General features: G+C 42.4%; 1 protein-coding gene across 2 annotated transcripts in view; it reads left to right on the top strand.

The window, feature by feature from the left end:
- KTI12 (KTI12 chromatin associated homolog) overlaps window positions 1-16790 on the top strand; it is a 40988-nt gene that overhangs the window by 7018 nt on the left and 17180 nt on the right. For both annotated transcript variants that reach the window (XM_075855137.1, XM_075855138.1), the window contains exons 3-4: window positions 8980-9031; window positions 11838-11890. In XM_075855137.1, the coding sequence (XP_075711252.1) occupies window positions 8980-9031; window positions 11838-11890 (105 nt within the window). The remainder of the gene's footprint in view (window positions 1-8979; window positions 9032-11837; window positions 11891-16790) is intronic.

The following is a 16790-nucleotide window of genomic DNA, read 5'->3' as shown; positions in this document are numbered from 1 at the left end:
TACGCGGTTTCCGTAACTCCCATAGTAGTGAATGGCATACTATGCTGTTTCCGCAACTACTATTCAGTTCTATGGGAGTTACGGAAACAGCGTAGCTCAGCGAGTTACACTGTTTCCGTAACTCGACCATGTACACTGTTTTCGTAGTTACCGAGTTCCAGAAACCGCATAGCTCACGGTGCTACCCTGTTTCCGTAACTCCCATTCACTTCTATGGGAGTTACCGAATAGCCTAGCTCAGCGAACACACGGCGAACGCTCGACTGTTTCCGTAACTCACGACCACCTAACCAGGAAGTGGCCGGGAGACAGCGGACCCGAGTAAGCCATAACAGGATTTAGGGGGCCCCGTTCTAGAGATAGGTGCAGGTCCCAGAGGTGGGACCCGAATCTATCAAACATTTATGACATATCCTGTGGATATGTCATAAATGACCTTTATGGGGAGACCCTTGTAAATGCAGCGGTCGCTATTGACCGCGGCATTTAACTAGTTAAACGGCCAGCAACGGCGCCATCGCTGTTCCTGGCCGTTAGAACAGCGTGTCAGCTGTTAAATACAACTGACACCTGCAGTGTTTGGAGCGGGCTCAGGACGTGAGCCGGCTCCAAACATCATCCCCTCCTTGCTCTATGATGTGCGTCATGGGTCGGGAAGGGGTTAAGTAGGAAGCGGTCAGGGGTCCTGGCGCTGCCGGGTCCCTTGACTGTCGACAATAATACGCAGGGAGTCGCACCTATCTCTAGAATGGGGCCCCCTAAACCCCGTTCTAGCTTTTTGTGCTCTCCCGGCCATGCTACGCTTTTTCCGTAACTACTATTCAGTTCTATGGGAGTTACGGAAACCACGTAGATCAGCGAGTTGCACTGTTTCTGTAACTCGACCATGTAATTATTAAGTCGTCGGGAAAGCACAAAAAGCTAGAACGGGGTCTAGGGTTGCCCAATTCTAGAGTTAGATGTGGGTCCCAGAGGTGGGACCCGCATCTACCTGACATTTATGACAGATTTTGTGGATATGTCATAAATGTCCATCATGGAAAACCCCCTATAAATGCCGCGGTCGCTATTGACCACGTCATTTTAACTAGTTGAACGGCCAGGAACAGTGCGATTGCTCTTCCTGGCCGTTAGAGCAGCGTGTCAGCTGTAAAACACAGCTGCACCTGCAGTGTTTCTAGCGGACTCCGCACGTTAGCCCGCTCCAAACATCACCCCCCCCCCCTGCTCCAAACTTCCAATCTTTGAGTAGCAGGTTCGTAGGTGGATCCCGAGTGTCCTCATCTTATTGCCGGTAGAACCAGCAGTGTAACATATAAAGAAGCATCCAATACGTTCCATGCCTATCCCATGGTGTGATTTGGAGGTGAAGAAGAGACTAGTTCCTGGATGGTGACCATCGGAGCGGTAAAGTAACTTTGACATTGTATATTTAGTTGTTTGTGTATATACATACATATATTTTAAAATGACATTGGATGTTGAATCAAGGGAAATCCAGAACAATGGCATCTGCGTTCTGGAGCGCAACTTAGTTACATAGTTAGTGCGGTTGAAAAAAGACACATGCCCATCAAGTTCAACCAAGGGATGGGAAAAGGGAAGGGAAAAATTTCTACACATAGGAGCTAATATTGTTTTGTTCTAGGAAATTATCTAAGCCTTTTGTAAAGCCATCTACTGTCCCTGCTGTGACCAGCTCCTGCGGTAGGCTATTCCATAGATTCACAGTTCTCACAGTAAAGAAGGCTTGTCGCCTCTGCAGGTAGAACCTTTTTTTCCTCCAGACGGGAGTTTTTTCCAGGGGTTTTTACAAGGAACAGGATTTCACCATATTTTTTGTATGTGCCATTAATATATTTATATAAATTAATCATGTCCCCCGTTAGTCGTCTTTTTTTCAAGGCTAAATAGGTTTAATTCTTTTAATCTTTCCTCATAACTTAGATTCTCCATTCCCCTTATTAGCTTCGTTGCCCTTCTTTGTATTTTTTCATCCTTTCTATGAACTGGAGCCCAGAACTGAACTGCATATTCTAGATGAGGCCTCACTAATCCTTTGTAAAGTGGTAATATTACATCCCTGACCCGCGAGTCCATGCCTCTTTTAATACATGACAATATCTTGCTGGCCTTAGAAGCAGCTGATTGACATTGCATGCTGTTATTTATTTTATGATCTACAAGTACACCCATACAATACAGTTATCTATCTGAAAGCCTGCATTCTGGATCAGCAAGCATTGGAAGATCTTTCTCGACCAATGGAACTTGCAAAAATTCCACTGACATCCTCCTGTTCTGCCATTGCTATTGGGTTTGTAAGGCCTTCACAGTTGCTATGTTACTATTTTTCCTCACTGAACTCTTTGGTGGAAAACAGGACTTGCATGCTGTGGCAACACTACTTACAAAATATTTTATTAAAGGGGTTATCCCACATTTTAGTATTCCATTTTCTCTGTAATGAATAATAATACAGAAAGTTTTAGCGTTCCACGTGTTTGTTTACATAAACTGATCGAGTCCATTTACATGCCACAACATTTCTACTTTTGAAGTTATTCTAGACATTTTTTTATACAAGTTTGAAACTTGTTTTCTTTGCAGTGTTGTGTTTGTGCTCTACTTGCTGGAGGCAGGATTTTGTACTAGTCCCACTCCCCAATGGCAGATCTAGATATATTTTAGGAATAGAGCTGTCAAGTCAATTCGGGTTCACTGCTCTGCGCATTGGTTCATGGTGTTGGCTATGATGTCACCAGAGGCTCAAATTTGACAGATGAGTCAGGTTCTTAAAGTCTGCAGCACTTTGAAGGTCTAGGGACCATATCTAAAAACCTGTTGGTGATATCAGTGATATTTTGTAGTTCACACCACCAAAACACTTTAACGCAAGCAGATCTGAATTTTGATGATGAGTTTAGAGACCAAACTTGTGTTAATTATGTTCTGAACTATTGATATGTATATACATACATATACACACACTGCCTTGTGAAAGTATAAACTCACCCCCCTTTTACCCCTTGGAGTTTTTCCTGTTTTGTTGCATTACAACCTGGAAATAAAATGGATTTTAAAGGGGCTATCAAAGGTTTTGATTTTTTTTTGGTAATGGCTGCAAAATAAATAAATTGGCAATAGAAGCAGAAAGATCAGAGGGGCATCGGTCATGTGCTGTATTCCAGAAATATGTTTTGTCAATGCTGAGCCCTCTGAATAGCTGCATCGGTCACACGCTAAGTGCATTTAAACAATCACCGGGGGTGCCGACAGAGTGTCCGCGACGGATCCCCTGGGGGAAAGGATAGGTCTGTACTGCCTTTTTTGCTAAATTATCACATTTGTAGCTATTACCAGAAACCTTCCAGAACCCAGATAACCCCTTTTTATTTTTATGTAATTGATTTGACAAAATAGTCTAAATTGTTACAGTGGAATGAAAAAAACTAAAGAAAAAAAAAATGCTGAAGAATTGAGAGTGCATATGTATTCACCCCCTTTGCTATGAAACCCCTAAATAAGGTTTGGTCAAACCAATTAACTTAAGAAATCATATAATTTGTGGAATGTGAACCCACACAATACACGCCCAGTTGGACTTTAGAAAGCCTCATTTGCATAAATACAAAAATGGTCATAACTTGGCCAAAAATGCTTGTTTTTTAAAAATAAAAACGTTACTCTTATCTACATTGCAGCGCCTATCTGCTGCAATACCAGATAGGGGTTGCAAAATCTGGTGACAGAGCCTCTTTAAGGAGACCTCTAAATATCCACAGTGGAGATGGAAGTATCTGTCCCTAGTACTACTCCACAGAGTGGGGATTTATGGACGAGTGACCAGAAAAAATAAGCCATTGCTTAACCCCTTAACGACCGCCCGCCGTCTTTTGAAGGCAGGTGGTGCAGATGCTTAGTCTATAGTGACGTTTTTGGGCGTCGCTGTAGAATACACTGATCAGCGCTCCTGTGAGCGCTCATCCTCTAAACAGGTGCTGTAACTGACCGCTCCTGAACTTAAAGCAGCCTCCTGTACACAGCTGGGATCGGAAAACACTGTTTAATCATTTTGATCGCCGCAGTCCATGGCCACGGCATGATCAAAGGGAACTCTCCTTTTTGGTCGTATCACCGGAAACTGACGTGATCACAAACCAGGGAATCCCTCTGCAGTTAGCCCTGGGGACCTAGAAAGGACCCCAGGGCTGTCTGTTCAGTTTGCCTGCAGTTAGGGCACACTATGTGCTGCCCTGACAGAAGCCTGTCTCACAGTAACACAGTATTATTTATAAGTATACAAGCATATGCTAATACATTCTAGGTAAAGAATATAGTTGTAAATAAAGTTATCCCTTGGGGTCAATGCACACGATGCGTATTACGTGTGGCAAAACCAGTGTAATACAGTACCAGCATAGCCAATGAAATTCCAGGTAATCTCATGTCCGTGCTGCAGTATTTTTCGGGCCGTAAGTTTACCAGCGGTGCGTATTTTTGAAACCGCAGCATGTCAATTTATATTGTGATTCCGCTTGCGAATTCTATCCCTTTAGTTCTACAGAAATATGCAGCAAAACCCGCAGCATGAAAACGCCGCGATTTTCGCAGTAAAACTTCAAAACCGTACTGAAAAACACAAAAAAAATTAACCTTCGGGTGCATTATTCTTTTCTGCAAATTTCTTGCGGCTTTGCTGCGTATTTTCCGCAGCAAAGTACACAACGTGTGCATGTAACCTTAATGGGATTTAAAAAAAATAAAAAAAGTACCAAAAAAATAAATAAATAAAATGTCCCCAAAAAAAGTCATTATTTTGCATAAAATATATTTTAATGTCCATACATTACATAAAAACAAAAATACTTCACATATTAGGTATTTACAAGACTGTAATAACCTGAAGAATTAATTTAACAGTTATTTAGCGTGAAATGTGAATGGAATAAAAAAAAAAAGCAATGCAGAGAATCGCTTTTTCCTATATTGACTCCGTAAAAATAAATTATATAGCTTACACAGGGATTTTTTTTTTCTACCCCCCCAAACTGCGCAAAAAAAATCTACTATAGAACTGGCATAAAACAAGGTCTCATACGGCAACGTCCATTAAAAAAATAAAAACGTTATGGCTGCTGAAATGCAGAGAGGCAAAAACTGAAAAATGTATCTGGTCATAAAGGCCTTTTCAGGCCCGGACATTAAGGGGCTAAAGAAAAACATTAAAAAAGCATGTTTCGAGTTCGCCAAACAGCATGTGGCAGACTCCCTAAACACACGGAAGAAAGTTCTCCAGTCAGATTAGACTTGAACTATTTGGCCATCATGCTATGTGTGGTGCAAACCCAACACTTTCCATCACCCCAAGATAGGGCTGGGCGATTAATCAAATTAATTCGCCCTCAAGGACTCTTACGATTCTGTATTTTTTAACAGAATCGTAGAATCGATTCTTTCTTTAGTGCCGCTGTGATGCAGGAGGAAGTTCCGCCCTACCGTCTCGTCACTTCCTGGTATGCCCTGTTCTGTCTCTGTTTCCCCACGGAACTGCTGTACTGTACTGAATAAAATGATACAGTACGGAACAGCAGTTTAGTGGGGAAGCAGGAACTCCTAGCACATAGCCACGCTGCCCTGTAGATATCGTCCCGCTGTAGATGGCACCCCCTTGTACCTTGTAGATCGCACCACAACCTCGCCTTATAGATCACGCCGCTGTAGATTGCACCCCTCTGGCCGAGGATTCAGCTCCTAGTGGCAGCTACAGAGGCGCGATCTACAAGGGAGGGGGGTGGTGCTGCGATTTACAAGGGGTGGGGGTGCGCTCTACAAGAGAGGCGGGTGGTGCTGCTATATGAAAGGGGGTGGGGGTGCGATCTGCAAGGGAGGGGGGTGATGCTGCGATCTACATGTCGAGGTGTTATCTACAAGGGAGAGGGTGGGGTACGATCTACACAGGGGTGGGGGTGCTATCTGCAAGTTGGTGCTATCTGCAAGGTGGTGTGGCACTGTCTACATGGGCACTGTGGCACTATATTGGGGGGTGCCACTATGTGGGCACTGTCACTACATGTGGGCAATATAGAACTCACTATATGTGGGTACTGTGGCACTCACTATATGTGGACACTGGCGCTCACTATATGTGGGCACTGTCTCACTATGACACTATGGCAGACTGCTTCATTGTGAGCAGAGCTGCACTTGTAACTTTAGTTTCATTAAAAAGTTTGTTTTATGAAACGAAGTCAAAGAGAGCCGACTCATAGATTAGAGCAGAGCTGCTCACGCTGAAGCAGCTCTGCACTTTTTAAACCCCAATGCACGCTAAAAACTTCTATATATGTGGTAACTGCATGGGGCATGGTCATGAAGGGGTTAATCATTGAATTCAGCCGTTTCATTCAGTCCCATTGCCGCAGGTGTATAAAATCCAGCACCTAGCCATGCAGTCTGACTTTATAAGCTTTTGTGATAGGATTGGTTGTTCTAAAGAGATCACTGAATTCCAGCGTGGTACTGTAATAGGATGCCACCATTTTAACATATTAGTTTTTTTAATTTCTTACCTCATATGTATTCCACGATCAACTGTGAGTGGTATTATTCCTAAGTGGAAGCGTTTAGGAAACACGAAGTGGTGAACCATGCAAAGTAAGACCGGGGTCGCCAAATGCTGAGGCACATAGTGCATAAGAGTCGCCAATGCTCCGCTGACTCAATAACTGCAGATTTCCAAACCTCCTCTGGCATTAACATCAGCACAGAAAACAGTGTGTCGGGGCTTCATGGCATGGGTTTCCATGACCGAGCAGCTGCATTTCCGCCTCACATCACCAAGTACAAGGCCAAGTGTGGGCTGGAGTGGTGTAAAGCAGCCGCCACTGGACTCTGGAGCAGTGGAAATGTGTTCTGTGCAGTGACTAATCACACTTCTTCATCTGGCAGTCTGATGGATGAGTCCGGGTATGGCAAATTCCAGTAGAACGTTACCTGCCCGACTTCATTGTGCCAACTGTAAAGTTTGGCTGGAGGAGGGATAATGCTATGGGGTTGTTTTCCAGGGGCAGCCTAGGCTCCTTAGTTCCAGTTTGAACATACCAAGACATTTTGGACAATTGTATGCTTCCAACTTTGTGGGTACAGTTTTGGGAAGGCCCTTCTCTGTTCCAGCATGACTGTGCCCCAGTGCACAAAGCAAGGTCCATAAAGGTATGGTTGGGTAAGTTTGGTGTGGAAGAACTTGACTGGCCCACACAAAGCCCTGACCTCAAACCCATCAAACACTTTTGGGATGAACTAGAACGAAGATTGCGAGCCAATCCCTCTCATCCAACATCACTGTCTGACCTCACAAATGTTCTTCTGGATGGATGAATGGGCAAAGGTGGTCGGGGGTACGATTATTCATTATAATACGTACCTCAGTTGCTGCAGAACCTATTCTTGTATAGTCCACTGTTGATTTTATACAAAATGTCCTAATCCTCATAACAAAGGTTTGCAGAATCTGGGGCACATGTTTGTATAATTCGCGATATAGCTGCTGAAAAACCTTTTTGAAAGAAGTTGGCTTCCTGCAAAAGCAATCTTAGGCTATGTTCACACGGGGTATTTTGCCGAGTTTTTTGACGCGGAAACCGCGTCGCAAAACTCGGCAGAAACGGCCCGAAAACGCCTCCCATTGATTTCAATGGGAGGCGTCGGCGTCTTTTTCCCGCGAGCAGTAAAACTGCCTCGCGGGAAAAAGAAGCGACATGCCCTATCTTCGGACGCTTCCGCCTCCGACCTCCCATTGACTTCAATGGGAGGCAGGAGAAAGCGTATATCTCGCTGTTTTATGCCCGCGGCGCTCAATGGCCGCGGGCGAAAAACGGCGCGATAATTGCCGCGAAAATCGGCGTGCAGGGAGAGGAATATCTGCCTCAAAGTTCCAAACGGAATTTTGAGGCAGATATTCCTCCCCCAAAATACTCCGTGTGAACATAGCCTTAGAGTCTGGGATGAGCAGTATCTTATGTAACACCACTTATATCTGTATAATCGTCAGGATCTGACAACAGAATGTGATGATTATACAAATATTATCTACAGAAATGTCAATAGAAAATTTTCAATCTATATTTTATACAGGGGGGAAATATTTTCAATCTTAGGGTATGTTCACACGGGATGGATTTCACGCGTATTTCTGTGTTGAATTCCGTTTTCAATTGATCTCAATGGAAAATACCTGTGTCTGTACATTTAATGGGACTAATACGTGTGCGGATCCGGCGCACATCAAACCGCAAATGTGCTGCAGTAATCCATGATAAGTGCGAAATAAAAATAAAAACTTCACTTATTAATGTAAGGCACGAGGTGTGATGAATTTAACCTCCATGTGCCTCACATTCATAGTAATTAACCCCATCATGTACCTCACACATTAACCCATTATGACTGAGAAATATGATGGGATTAATTGCTATTAATGTGAGGCACGTGGAGGTTAAATTCATCATCACACCAGGCGGCTCACATCAGAAAATGGAAGAACTTTTTTTTATTTTTATTACTGTTGGCAAAGTATCGTTTTGGTATCTAAATCGCAATACTAAACGAAGTATCGGTATCGAAGTCCAAATTCTGGTATCGTGACATCCCTATTGGGTAGCTATAGTTGCTAGGAAACCTGGTGATTGTGAAATGTTGTTAATGCAGGTGAAAAGCTTGGCATTAAAACCTGTGTCACTGACTGCGGTCTGTACAAATACGAATTATTTTTCCAGGACATATTCATCGTGTCAGTGTGGTGTAAATGTACTCTCTGTAATAACATGGAAAGCTTCCCTGTTTCTCGCTAGACAATGAGATTGGACTTAAAATATTGTGGTAAAAATGGATGTTTATTTCCCTTGCAAGATTTATTTATACATACAAAGCCTAACCAATAATATGAGGTAATAAAAGGTTGACATCTTTCTATTACAGATTCAAGAAAAGAGAAGGATCTACGTGGAGCTCTAAGGGCGGAAGTTGAAAGGTTATAAAATTATAAATGATTTAATGTGTGAATTTTGTTGGTAATCCTAATTACCGCGCCGCAAAACTCGCCAAAAACTGGCCGAAAATGCCTCCCATTGATTTCAATGGGAGGCGGGGGCTGTTTTCTCCCGCGAGCAGTAAAACCGGCATGCGGGAGAGAAAAGGGACATGCCCTATATTCGCGCGATTACGCCTCTGACCTCCCATTGACATCAATGGGAGGCAGAGAAAGCTTATTTCGCTGCGTTTTATGCCCGCGGTGCTCAATGGCCGCGGGCGAAAAACGCTGCGAAAATCGCCGTGCAGGTAGAGGAAAATCTGCCTCAAACTTCCAAACGGAAATTTGAGGCAGATTTTCCACCTGCAGAAAACTCCACGTGAACCCAGCCATATACTTTTTTTTTATTATGGTTTCTATGTAAATTTGACTTTTCCGGTACTCCATGCTTCTTTGTTTTGATAGATTTTAAAGAAAGCCTCATCTTTTTAAATGTAAGCAGAAATATTAAAATACAGGTTATGCATTGTAAGCCTATATTATGTGTTATTAACATTCTTTCTTTTTCTAATCACGTAAATGCCAATAAATTAACCATCTGCTAGAATAGTTCAACCGTTTTAACCACCATTGACTTAAAATGGGTATCCAGCTTGCATTTTTCTGGTTGGGAAGCTGCATACAATTTCAATTCCCTGCAGCCCTTAGGCTGAATTTACACGTGACGGAAATGCAGTGCATTTTCCATGCGCAAAATCTGCAGATTATTACAGCCCCATCCATGTCGATGAGATTTGAACCAATCTCGGTCAAGTTCTGCTCAACATTTTCTGGACCGAAATCGGAGTATTCTGCAACTTTTCAAATATGCAGCGTGCTCATTCTGTTCCGGATGTTCACTGTGGATTTCAGCCTTTTTAATGTAGAAGGGTTGAAAACGGCAGAAAAAAAACCGTGCACGACACATGTGGATTTTGCTGCAGAAACGCTGAGGAAAATCCTCAGCATTTCCATCCTGTGGAAATCCAGCCTAGTGTTAAGTTCACACGTAGCGTAAATACTCCAGAATTTTCCGTGTTTTAGCTATAGAAATTGACATGCTGCAGTTTTTTATTATTCACCGCAGGTCAGTTTCCACACCTTTTCTGTTCGTTTTTTCTGCAGCGTATGGATGAGATTTGTTCAAAATGAATCCACTTTGCTGCTCCTGTAATACGCTGTGGAATTTCCACACAGAAATTCAGCTGTATTTATGCTACGTGTGAACTTGCCCTTAGATTTTCATCTAGGCACACTACTGCTTTTAAGAGATTCCCATATTAAAGGGGTTGTCCACTACCGGACAACTGATGACTTATCCACTGGATAGGTCATCAGCATATGATCTGTGGGGGTCAGCTGCTCCGGCTGCCACTGGGCACCGGATATCCATGCCAGAAGCAGTTGGCTCTGGCACAGAATCGCGGCCGAGCTGCAGTACTGCTCCTATTCAAGTGAATAGGAGCAGTTCTGCAGCCCGGCCGCTATGCAGTGTATGGAGCCAACTGATTTCGGCTCCGTACATTGCATACTGTGCAATGACATCTGGTTTCCGCAGGCCACCGGAGCAGCTGAGCGGTCCGGAGTCCGGCTGTCGGACCTCCACAGATCATATAATGACTTATCCGGTAGATCGGTCATCAGTTGTCCGGTAGTGAACAACCCCTTTAATATGAGAATCTCCTAAAAGCAGTAGTGTACGTAGATGAAACTCTGCGTTCACATGTAGCATAAATGCGGCGGTAGTGGACAACCCTTTAAGCATATATTTGGACACTGCTAGTTAAGTTTTTTTCGTTTTTTTTTTCATTTTTAAATCTAGGTTCACCAATGTTTAACCTAAACTATAAATACATGTTTTAGCTTGTTTTGAGTTGCTGTATAGCTGGTCAAACACATAAGATAAGAGATCGGCCAACAATCTGATTTATATGTGGGTAGCCCAACTGTTTGTAGAGATATTTGGCAATGGCTTATCTCCCCGTTGAAATAAATAAGCATGCATATTTATGGGAGAATCCGGAATGATAGCTGCCGGCCGAATGAACATGTACTCACCAGCTATGTCATGTGTATGAACAATGTTAGGCTACCTGGTGATTCTTGCCACATATATCATCATGCAAGTGCAACATAGCCTTACCTGCATAGTCCTCCTGTAGCTGCAGCTTTTATGGATTGGTTACCGGCAGTGATATTATTGGGGTAGCACAGACCTTTTTACTGTTATCACAAGTTATAGGTTTGTCGCCTTTGCTTTTATATACCTTTATTGGTTAAATGACAACAGGCCAGTCCTTGGTAATCCACTTCCATAAGTATTGTCAGTATATCTCTGAGTTCTTGTTAAGGAATTGCATTATGTGATATTACCTTATACACTCTCACTATCAGAATACAAAAAGGCAGCTTTGGTACCCTTCAACAAATTATGGATGTGCAGTGGGTGTATATGGGGGTTGTAGATGAACCTGTGTACCCACAATCCGAAGTACACTTTGAAATTGTGGTAAAGCTAGTCTTTTTTTGTGGGTCCCCCCCCCCCCCCCCCCACAGTACAGAGAAATAAAAGCAATCTTTCACTTGAGCAGTTTTATTAAAGTGTTGAGTTTGTCTGGTAGGATATGTTCGTGCATCTTGACAGACCCTTGACATTTGCAAATGATTCAATACCTTTTTTAATGTCTTAACTCTACATTTCCTTAATCAGAGGTGAAAATACAACCACGCAAATCAAATGATTTAATTTTTTTTGTTGCTATTTTAGGAAATTAAATAAAGAAGATGTTGTCATTCTGGATTCCCTCAACTATATTAAAGGTAACTGCTTATCTTCTTTCAATAGCTTCTGGTTAAGAAATCATAAGAAAATGAATTAAACGATGTGTGATGTCACTGACCCTTTTACCTACTAGTCATGTGACATTTCATTATGTCAAGTAGCTATCTATTGCTGCTTACCAAGAATGATGAAGATTGTATGTGAGATCTCTAAAGCAAAAGCCAAAGCCAATTTTCTGGAAGTTCTGGCAAAAAGAGAGCGGGAATAAGCTTATTGTATGTGCAGGTTCCACAATAAGGACAGCATGTTAGGGTTGTGTTTGCAGCTTTCATTTTGGATATGGTTCAACTGCAAAATTACAATCGGAAAAATGGCTTGTGCCGCTTTCAGAAACTGCGGTATCGCCACTTTATCCTGGCAATCTATAGGGTTTCCACAAATGTTACCTTCTGACATGTCTCTCCGCCCTATGTGACACATAGTCTAATCATTAAACTAGTCTAAGCAGCATATGGGATCGGTAAATGGAGCCAATCACAAGATATGACAGACCGCACATGGTAACTACATATTCCCGAGTGGTGAGATAAGATAATGAGTCCAGCTTATTAAATAGCCAACTACAATGACATATTCTGTCTGAAGTATGTACAAATGACCTTTGTTCCAGCTTGTTGCTATATTGATAATGTAATGACCTAATAATTGTATGAGGCCGGGCTTTGGATACTGTATCATGTCCTTCCCGTCTTGGTTTTGTACAAAAGCATCTGCGATTTGTGTCATGGCCAGTAACGTTCACATGATGGTTAGCTGACCGGTACTAGTTGTATTTTATTATACGTAGATGCTACAGCACACATCCCGCTACATTTACATAGTGAACCCTTCTACGAATTGTTTTATTATTGTAAGGTAATTGACTTACAAATAATTTCCACATTTTTTTAGGGACATATCAGAGTGATACAGCATATGCTACCCTTCTTATTGTTACCTAAAGGGGTTATCCGCTTCTTTTATTTATAGAATCGGAAATCATAGACGTTTCTAATATACGTGTATTAGAAATTCTGCTCACATACCTTTCTTATATCCGTGTAGTTGTGTCTTTCTAAACAAAAAAAAATGGGTATAGCCCCCAGATTAGTTCATAGAAATGCATCCACAGGATAACTGATTGGACTAAAGATGGCGGCTGGTAAGGTCTCATACACACGTCAGTATTCTGGTCAGTATTTTGCTTCAGTATTTGGAAGCCAGGACTAGGTCCAAAACACGTAAGGGGGCAAATCTTTCCATTATAGGTTTTCTCTGTCTATGTTCCACTCCTGGTTTTGGCTTCCAAATACTGAGCAGAATACGGACGTGTGCATGAGGCATAGCACTGTCCAGGTATATAACAGGTAAATAATAGATTATTGGGCATTTCTATATACAGTAACATCTCATCATCATGTCAGTCAGTGTCTGTGTAGGAGCAGCTCCTACAGTCTTCTCCCTCTCGCCTCTGTGTGGTGTGTGTGTTTTTTTGTTGTTGTTACAGTTCTCTTTATTGAGAGAGGCAGCCATTTTATAAATCTAGAGACCGTAAATACGGGCACAGTAAAGTAGTTGTTCACCATTACTCCTATTCACTTAGCCCATGGATGTGCCCTCTGTTTCCCCAACAAATGTATGCCATGAACCCATGTTGCTAACAGAATGTTGGGGGTCACATGATGTGTGTGTGTGTGTGTGTGGGGGGGGGGGGGGGGGGCATGACTGACGCCATGTTAAGTCATATTCAGTTACACTGGGCTAATCTGTGGGCTATACCACTCCAGTGTGCAGAGACAGGGGCCTACTGCACTGGTATAAGAAAGTTATGTGATCAGAATTATTAATACATGTATATCATAAAAATTTTATGATTTCCTATTCCACAAATGAATAAAAAAAAAATATTCAAACTGGACGACCCCTTTAAAACCTAGAAGTTATGGCAGGCACTGCATTTGACCACATTATTCCACCACGTTGTCACACTCCAGGTTAAGGGAACTTTAGACGGTGGGGTCTTTACATTGCAGGGCTGCTTTAGCTGGGCCTGCTTATGAGATGGAGGTACCACTGGTCACCAGGACTTTTTCACTAACAAAATAGTGGCTCTTTGGGGTCATAGAGTCACTCTGCACAGCAGCTAAATTGGGGACACTGCATTTAAAGAGGACCTATCACTCGGTCATATAAGTTGAACTGGTTAACTGACCTGAATAGCGCGGTCTCCCTGATTCCAGCGCTGTTTTTCTTCTTTTTTTTTCCTGGACTCCCCCATTCAAGAGATATGGCCCACTGTTTTGTTGGCTCCCTATATGATAATTTGCTGTAGTTGGCCAATGAGATAGCGCTAGCTTCCATGCCTCTGATTCTGACCAATCAGCGCAAGGCAACTTGAGGGTAGTTCACGCCCCGTTAACTTACTACAGCAAATTAGTATAGAGGTAGCCAGCACAATAGTGAGGCATAGCTCTGGAACCGGGCGGCGGGGGCTACGAAAAAAAACAACCTAGCGCTGGAATCATGAAGACAATGCTGTTCAGGACAGTAAACTAGTTTAACTTATATGACCTAGTGACAAATCCTCTTTAAAAGCAGTACAAACCCTGTCACGTGCTCCCATCGTGGTGGTTGAAGTAACTGTCAAGTGCACTGTCCACCAAATAACCTCCCAGATTTTCGCTCCTGTACCTATGTGAGTGGGAGATGGAGTAAGTGGGACTCGGCTGCATGTTGGGTTAGAATACTGTGACATTAAATACAATGTATATTGAGTCACAACTATATTGCATCTACAGACATGTCAGTATAAATCACACATACACCATTGGTTTCCCTGGCAGCCTGAAGCCAGGAGCTAAATAATTCAAGTACTGCACTGTCATAAATGATCATTCTTAAGGGAGATTTGGTAGATTCCTGTAAGACACAACAATAATGTAATGAAGATTGCTTTTGCTAAACGTAATCTTGACATATCTATCCTTCCAGAGAACGGGGAATACAGATCGGAAGGCCAGCCTGTACCACTCTTCCACATAACAGAAAATCACACTGCCCTGTTCATTGTGGTTTCATTATAATTGTATTCAGTTTTCAGTAAGGATAATAAATGTAGCATAGTAGAAGGACCATTCTAATTTCCAGCCCCATCACCCATCAGTTCTAGTGCAAATTAAACAGTTTGCCAGCAAAGCAAATAAGCCGTGTCCTGTTTAATCACAATTTGCAGCTTTCATTTCCAATCCATCTATTATTTACGTAGCCACTAGCAGATTCTGCGATTGATTCCTTTAACCCCTTGGAGACGCGACCAATTTGAGTTTTCGTTTTAGTTTTTTCCTCCCTGCCTTCCAAAAGCCATTACCTTTTTGTTTTTTTGTCAACATAGCCGTATGAGGGCTTGTTTTCGCGGGAAAAGTTGTATTGTCATGGCACTATTTATTGTACCGTATAATGTACTGGGAAGCTGAAAAAAAAACTATTTGTGGGGTGAAATGGGAAATAAACAGTGATTATGCCATTTTTTGGGGGGGGGTTTGTTTTTAGAGCGTCAATCAGGCGGTAAGAACTACATGTGCACCTTATTCTACAGGTTGATATGATTACGGCGAAATGAAATTTATATGTTTTGTTTTATGTTTTACCGCTTTAAAAAAAAAACAAACACAGAATTTGCTAAAAAAAAAAAAAAAAGTTTTGTGTCGCCATTTCTGAGAGCCATGATTTTTTTATTTTTCCGTCAATTTAGCGATGTGAGGGCTTAATTTTTGCGAGGCGAGCTGTAGTTTTCACCGATACCATTTTAGGTATATGCGACTTTTCACTTTTACTTCATTTTTTGGAGAGCTAAGATGTTCAAAAGACAACTTTTTTTTAATTTATTTTTTAAAATTACTTTAGGGGAAAAATGTTTTTTTTTTTTTTTAAACAAAAAAACCTTTAAGGGCTCGTCCACACAACGGAATTGCCGTGTTTTTTCCGACCGGAATTCCGGCCGAAAAAACGCAGCAGAATACAGTAGCAGCATAGTGGATGAGATTTAACAAAGCTCATCCACATGCTGTGTGAAATTTGCGAGCCGAAATTTACCTGCTGTGCGTATAATTCGGACCGCTGCATGTCAATTTCTGCTACGGAAAGTGTGCAGAATTGCTGCGTTTTTCAGAGGAGATGTCTCCATCTCCTAACATTGGGAAAAACGCAGCAACTTCCACACCATTTTCTGCAGTAAAAAGCCTTTGACTTTCAACGGAATTGCTGCAGAACTTTTCTGCAGCAATTCCGTTGTGTGTAGACAAGCCCTAACTTTAACTTTTTAACTTTTATTTTTTTTATTAGTCCCCCTGGGAGACTTGAACCAGCGATCGTTGGATCGCTTGCATAATATACTGCGATACTACAGAGGTAGAGCTTCAAAGGCGTACAGAGATGGCAGACCTGGGGGCCTTTATTAGGCCCCCAGGCTGCCATAACAGCCGTTGGAACCGACCGTTCTCGCCACGGGGGGGGGGGGGCGCGATGGCATGTTTGAGGGGGCGCACCCCCCCTGATTCCAGCAATTTAAATGCTGCAGTCACTATTGACCGCGAGATTTAAGGTGTTAAATGGGCGGAATCGGTGATCTTTAATTCCGCCCGCTGGAGTGAGGTGTTGGCTGTGTAACACAGCCATCACCCGCCGAGTATGTAGCGCGCTCACGCTTGGCGACGTTTCAGTAATAGTATGTCGTATGTCGGCAAGGGGATAAAGAGGCTCTGTCACCACATTATAAGTGCCATATATTGTACATGATGTGATCGGCGCTGTAATGTAGATCACAGCAGTGTTTTTTTATTTTGAAAAATGATCATTTTTGACTGAGTTATGACCTATATTAGCTTTATGCTAATGAGATTC

Source organism: Rhinoderma darwinii, chromosome 3, assembly GCF_050947455.1.
Source record: "Rhinoderma darwinii isolate aRhiDar2 chromosome 3, aRhiDar2.hap1, whole genome shotgun sequence".
NCBI lineage: Eukaryota > Metazoa > Chordata > Amphibia > Anura > Rhinodermatidae > Rhinoderma > Rhinoderma darwinii.
Note: the sequence above shows the minus strand (reverse complement) of the source record. Positions and strands in the feature narration are given on the sequence as shown.